The 7,329-nt window shown below is 35.3% G+C and overlaps 1 protein-coding gene across 1 annotated transcript in view; it reads left to right on the top strand.

The window, feature by feature from the left end:
• The window catches only part of LOC106881379 (transcription elongation factor SPT6), a 42,778-nt gene that overhangs the window by 7,786 nt on the left and 27,663 nt on the right, over window positions 1-7,329 (top strand). The window contains exons 7-11 of the mRNA XM_014931746.2: window positions 515-601; window positions 739-825; window positions 1,494-1,700; window positions 2,505-2,594; window positions 3,764-3,897. Of these exons, the coding sequence (XP_014787232.1) occupies window positions 515-601; window positions 739-825; window positions 1,494-1,700; window positions 2,505-2,594; window positions 3,764-3,897 (605 nt within the window). The remainder of the gene's footprint in view (window positions 1-514; window positions 602-738; window positions 826-1,493; window positions 1,701-2,504; window positions 2,595-3,763; window positions 3,898-7,329) is intronic.

Below are 7,329 nucleotides of genomic sequence, written 5' to 3' on the forward strand. Positions count from 1 at the left end.
CGCTTGACAACCGATGCTGGTGTGTTTATGTCCCCGTAACTTAGCGGTTTGGCAAAAGAGATCGATAGAATAAGTACTAGGCTTAAAAAGAATAAGTCCTGGGGTCTATTTGCTCAACTAAAGGCGGTGCTCCAGCATGGCCACAGTCAAATGACTGAAACAAGTAAAAGAGTAACTTTGAAATATCTTTTTAGTTTTAGATGGTAGTGTTTGAAATATAGCTTATGGAAAGTTTCATGCATGTAATTGTGGTGCAAGATCCAAATATGCAAACTTTTTAGAGATGGCTGAAGTATGTTTCTTGACAGTACTTTTAATAGAATTTTTTTTTTTAAAAAGGCTAAAATAATACCATAAAATATTTTGGCTTATATTTGGGGCAAGATGTTTTGCAAATGTATAGAATACTATGTACTATGCCTTCAATCTCCAGTTAAAAACTATCTTCATTAAAAGAAGAATACACCATTTTGGCTTGCAATGCATCTAACTGTTTTTTTTTCAAATTGTACAGTATGAAGAAGACCTGGAAGAAGGTGAAGCTGCTCTGAAAACCAAAAAAGCTGGACGAAAACGGACATCAAAGAAAAGTATTTATGAGGTAACAGTTTCTCAACAATTTATGGGAAAATTTTGATTTTATAATAGTATAAACTTTGAAAGATTTTTGATAGAATTTTATGGGTCATGTGGGTCTTTTTTTTTGTGCTAAAGAGAATCTCTTGAATTTTCTTTCAGATTTATGAACCAAGTGAATTAGAGAGGGGTCATTTTACTGATCTTGATAATGAAATTAGAACTGTAGACGTTCCTGAAAGATTCCAGGTAAATAGAAATTTTATTACTTTGTTATTTATGTGAGAGTGTGGGAGAAGCAGTAAGGTGCTAAACAAAATGCTTTTACAAAACTTTGTTTTGTCCTATCTTCTGATTTCAATCCTTCCAAGTTTGAGTTAACCTTTATTCTCATGGGTTTAGTAAAATAAATATGAACCATGTAGTAGTATTGATTCACTTAAAGTATACCCCAGTTATACAAGACTGATTTCTTACCTATAAAACAAAGGCAAAGGCATAGCTGTGCAGTTAAAAAGTTTATTTCCCAGCCACATGGTTTCAAGCTCAGTCCCAGTGCACTACTTTGGGCAAGTGTCTTCTATAGCCCTAGGCCAATTAAGTAGATTTGAAAGACAAGCTGAAAAAGACTGTCGAGTGTGTGTGTGCATGCATGTAGCTTTACATCTCACGTCTACAAAAGTTGTGACATATGGGTTCTGATGTTATCTTCTCTTGCCAATGTATCTGCTAGCTTTGCAACTTTGCGGAATAAGATAGTCCTTACTTAAAAAACAGGGAGGTCGTCTGGCTGTAAAACAATGTGTCAATAGAATAGTCATCTAACCCAAGGAAGCATGGTAAAATGAATGTTCAAACAAACAAACATTATCAATATTTTCAATTTTACTTTTTCAACTTTCAACTTTTTTACTCAGCTTCGTCAAATTCGTGTTACTCAAACTGAAGAAGGAGAATTAGATGAAGAAGCAGAATGGATTTATAAACAGGCATTTACAACTAAACTAATTTCCAAACTGAGTGACCATGGAGAAGGACATAATTCTTATTACCAACCAAAAAGTGCATCTGCAGTTAATAAAATTAGAGATGCATTAAATTTCATGAGGAATCATCTTCATGAAGTAAGTATGAATATTTCATTTATATAATTCATACTGGCTTTTGAATAATTAAAAATAAAAATATTTTAAATGGTCATAAGATATTTTTGGTAGAACAAAAATAATCTGATATACTCTTCACTCATAATTTTCATTTATGCCTTTTAAACACAGTGAATTGTTCGCCCAGATTGTCATCATGGTGAGGGATTGGCTTAATGACTTATTTGATTGCTTTGCCATGGGGAAAAGAGTTTTCTTTGTAATCAATATTATATGTTTTCATTTTGAACAGTACAAGTTCTGGCTAGGCATAACTATTTAATCCAAATAATTGTGGAAAATATAAAGGCAAGCAATAAAACCATATCATTTGTTAGAGGTACTAATATACTTCCAGCCAACATTTGAAATATCACTTAAATTACGAGTGGCTCATTCAACATATAGACTTGAATAAAATGATTCCTCACAGGCTGTTCATCACCTGTGTCACAGCTAAAGCTCTGTGCTCATTCCTCTAAACAGAACATATAAATATGTTCAGTTTAGAATGAATGTTAGTTGAAAACAGATATGGTGTTCTGCAATTCTTGAAATATGAAATGTTTCTCTTACTGAAAAGGTGGATTAGGAGTGTGTAGTTCCACAGTTTAATTACATTTTTTTTTTCCCCAGAAATAGATATTTTTCAATGTAGTATATTTCTTGGTTGAGTAGCCTCTTGTGTAATATGCATTGTAGAAATGTCAAAGATTTATTGATCTGTATTTCAAAACAATGTTATTAAAGCCTTTTTTTTTCTCTTTCTACAAAATTTTTCAGGTTCCATTTATTGCATTTTATCGCAAAGAATATGTAGAACCTGACTTGAATATAAATGATTTGTGGCGTGTCTGGGAATATGATGAAAAAGTAAGTTATATTGTGTATTTGGGTATATGTGTGTCTTCAAAGGGCCTTATATTTGCTTTATTAATCCCAATTAAGCATTCTAGTAAGGCTGTAAACTGAAGATAAGGCTTATATTGTTGGTTGGGAGTAGTTTATGTATGTGTAAAAGGCATTGGTACTGGTGCCACATAAAAAGCACTGGTGCTGGCGCAATGTAGAACATACTGGTGATGTGCTACGTAAAAAGCACCCAGTGCATTCTGTAAAGAAGTTGGCATTAGGAAGGGCATCCAGCTGTAGAAACCATGCGAAAACAAACTCTGGAACCTGGTATGGCTCCTGGCCTTGCCAACATGGGAAACGGACATTAAATAATGATGAATGGTGGTGTGTACTTGTATTAATTCAACCTTGTTACTGATCACTAGTTCATATGATGCACATAACAGTTGTGATATTGGAAAATAGTTAAGTACCATCAGTGAGGGTAAAAAAAACCTTGCAAGGACTAGAGAATAGACTTAGCATAATTTATTAATTGTATTGTGTGAATGTAAGATGGATTTTGAGAAAGGGGCTTTATCACAGCATTGTTTAATGTACAAAAGAGAACAGCATGTAACGAAAACCTTTAAAGTTGCTATAAATGTAAAGCCTCACAATTTCAGATGAACTTTCATGGCAATATTTAATACATATGTAAAACTGTTAAAACCAGTTTACAAACTTTAGGATTCTTCTTTAAGGTCAGGATGTACTTCAGACTTGAGAAGTTGTTGACCCTCTACAAAACAAAGCATGCACAGACATCTACTACTGTGTTTTAAGTAATTAACATTTTATGGATGGACTCCTTCTATCTCTGGCCAGTCATTGCCATGTAGCAAGTGAGATCATCTCACCATCTTGTTTTTGGTTGGCCTCTTGATCTTGTCCATCTCTTGTCCTTCAGTTGTGTGATGTGGCCAGCCCATCTATATTTGTTCTCCTTGATGGTTTTTATGTATGGTTTTCATCATTTGCGTTGGCTTTACCATTCTTAAATTGTATGTTTTCAATTGCTGCCTAAAGTTAGAATCCTGTAATTTAGAAATATTTGCATATTTAAGGAGTATTAAAAAAAACCCAAAAAGCTCAGATTTTGTTCACAATGAAAAACATGGTTTTTTATTCTTTGCATCATATTTAAGTGGAGTCAATTAAGACAAAGAAAACAAAATCTTGTTCGGCTCTTTGAGAAAATGCAGAACTTTCAATTTGAAGAGAATTCAGATCCTGATAAAGTTTTAGAAACTCGACCACTTACAAGTGATGATGTTGCAAGGTAAAGTACTTTTGATACATACTGTTTGTCTTCATTTTTAATATCACTTAAAAACTAACATTTTGTGCATATTATATAGCTTCTAACATCTGGAAAATTCAAGTGCAACTTCATGTTACCTGATATTTTTGAAAATCTTTTTGCTCACTTTGACATTAATCCATACTTTATCAACAAAATACAAGTATCTATGCACTACCAAACTATGTGAGACCAATCAAAATTTCTTTAATCACATCCTGACAGTGGATCTGTTGTTGCTTCAATACTGCAAGTCCTAGCTATGTGCTAAGTCATTTTGATGTGTGTAAAAGATCAACTAGCAAACTATATGTCAGATATACATGTGTGTGTATATCTTAATTTTTTACTGGCTTCACTTATTGGACTGTAGCCACACTGAGGTTCTGCATTCAAGGATATACATAAAGTGCCAAACTCTAACTGTGAAGGGAACCTGTAGAGAAGGCATGGGATGAGGTGGTGAAGCACAATCTTCAAATGTTGGGCCTAACGGAAGTGATGACAAGTGACCTAGACCTTTGGTGTTATGCTGTGCTTGAGAAGACTTGTCAAGCCAAGTGAAATCATAAAAACCATAGTTGTAGCCATTACCAGTGTCATGGCACTTTTGAAATCGTAATTGTGGCCTTGACAGTAGTGGGATCTTTGAATGTTGGACCTCACAGAGGCGATGGCAAGTGACTGAGAACATTTGCAATATGCTGTGCTTGAGAACACTCATCAAACCAAGTGAAATCGTAGTTGTGATTGTTGCCAGTGTCAAGTAAATGGCACGTATGCCAGTGGCATGTAAAAAGCACTCATTACGCTCAGAATGGTTGGCATTAGGAAGGGTATCCAGCCATAGAAACCATGCCAGTTCCAGTCAAACCGTCTAACCCATGCTAGCATGGAAAGTGGACGTTAAATGATGATGATATATATATCTATCTTATATCTTAAAAGGCAAGTTGTCTGTCTGTGTGTTGTATGAACCACTTCTACAATTTTCAACCGAATTTCACCAAATTTTACACATGCCTTACTTAACCCTTTCGTTACCATATTTCTAGCCAAAATACACCCTTTATGTGTTTCAATTAATTTCTAACATATTCATAAATTTAGTCTGGTTTCATTAAACAACTCTAACGTTTTTATTTATCAACATATTAATGTGATTTTTGGAAGATAATTTAACGAAAGGTTCTCAACCAATTCTATGCCATAATTTTGGTCACAAAGTGACTCTAATTACAGGTAAATTCAACAAAATATAAAATTATTAAAATTTTTGTTCAAACATCGCTATAGAAAATGGGTTATTAGCTAATATTCAATTGGGTATACAAAATTTTACTATAGAAGAGTTGTGCACATTACTGGATTCATCAGGTGAATTTAAACACACAAAAGACAGGTGTACCATAAAGGTATAAGTAAAACGAAAGACTGAAATTTGTCTGAAGGAAACTAGAAAACAAAATACACACACACACCATCAACTAGATTAAATAAGCAAGCTCTCCCACATACATAGATACACAGAAATATACAATAATGATTTACAAAAGAAATTGATCAAAATTTGTCACTCATCTTACAGGTAAATTAAAATTACACATAGCGAAAAATAAAAACAAAGTAAATTTGAAAATATTTATAAAATCAAATCACACATATACAAATCAAACAATAAAAATACACCATTTTGAGCATGGCCGTTGCCAGTACCGCCTGACTGGCCTTCGTAGGATTTTCGAGCGAGATCGTTGCCAGTGCCCCTGGACTGGCTCTTGTGCGGGTGACACATAAAATACACCATTTTGAGCGTGACCGTTGCCGGTACCGCCTGACTGGCCTTCGTGCGGGTGACACGTAAAAGCACCCACTACACTCTCTGAGTGGTTGGCATTAGGAAGGGCATCCAGCTGTAGAAACTCTGCCAAATCAGATTGGAGCCTGGTGTTGCCATCCGGTTTCACCAGTCCTCAGTCAAATCGTCCAACCCATGCTAGCATGGAAAGCGGACGTTAAACGATGATGATGATGATGATGATGTTGGTTGATATGTTTTGCTAAAATTGCTGTTTCTTTTCAGATATCATCAGAAAAGGGTTAATTAAAATTCATTAAAAAGACAGATCTATCAGACTTTCAAAGAGGTCATTGTTGGTGCTCATATGGCAGGCGCTAGTGTAACAAAAACAACCAAAATGTTTGGTATATAAAGAAGTGCTGTCTCGATAGTAATGACAGCCTTTGAGAAAGAGGGATAAACCTCTTCATCAAAACAAAACTCTGGAAAAAAAACCAAAACTTTCAGAAAGGGACTGTTGGACTCTAACATGAATTGTTAGAATTACAAAAGTACAGCTCCCAAAATTACTGCAGAGCTTAATGACCACCTCGAGGACCCAGTTTCCACAAAAACTGTTTGCCGGGAGCTGCACAAAGCCAGATTTCATGGGAGGGCTGCAATCAGAAAACCACTAATTTCAAAAACAAATGTTGCAAAGCATTTAGAGTGGAGTAAAAACCTACAGAATTGGTCCCTAGAGCAGTGGAAGAATGTTATTTTCTTAGACGAGTCATCCTTTAACTTATTTCTGACCACCAGCCAAGTAGACGTGTCAAGATAGACAAAAGAAGCATTTGACCTAGACTGCCTTCTTCCAACTGTTAAACATGGAGGAGGATTTGTGATGATCTGGGGGGCTATATCTAGGAAATCCACCAGCCCAATGGTTTCCCTTCATGGCAGAATTAATAGTCAAGACTATTTAAACATTTTATCTGATCAAATTCATCCTATGGTTGTGTAACTGTTTCCAGAGTGAAACGCAATCTTTCAGGATGATGATGCACCAATTCACACAGCTAAAGTTGTTACTGAATGGCACATGGAACATTTTAGTGAAGTTGAACATCTTATTTAGCCACCACAGTCCCCAGATCTCAATATTATTGAACATTTATGGTGCATTTTAAAAAAACAAGTAAGGATTTGATATCCTCCACCATCATCACTACAAGAACTGGAAACTGTTTTAGTTTAAGAATGGACAAAAATTCCCTTGGAAACAATTCAAACTTTGTACGAATTCATACCCTGTAGAGTTCAAGCTGAAATTACTGCCAAAGGTGGTCCTACCCCATATTAAAATAAATTTGTTTGAAATTTTAAGGTGTTTCCATTATTTTGTCCAACCCCTGTATGTATGTATATATATATATTGTGCATGTGTGTGTGTATCATCATCATCGTTTAACGTCCGCTTTCCATGCTAGCATGGGTTGGACGATTTGACTGAGGACTGGTGAAACCGGATGGCAACACCAGGCTCCAGTCTAATTTGGCAGAGTTTCTACAGCTGGATGCCCTTCCTAACGCCAACCACTCAGAGAGTGTAGTGGGTGCTTTTACGT

The sequence above is a fragment of the Octopus bimaculoides genome, chromosome 1 (genome assembly GCF_001194135.2).
Source record: "Octopus bimaculoides isolate UCB-OBI-ISO-001 chromosome 1, ASM119413v2, whole genome shotgun sequence".
NCBI lineage: Eukaryota > Metazoa > Mollusca > Cephalopoda > Octopoda > Octopodidae > Octopus > Octopus bimaculoides.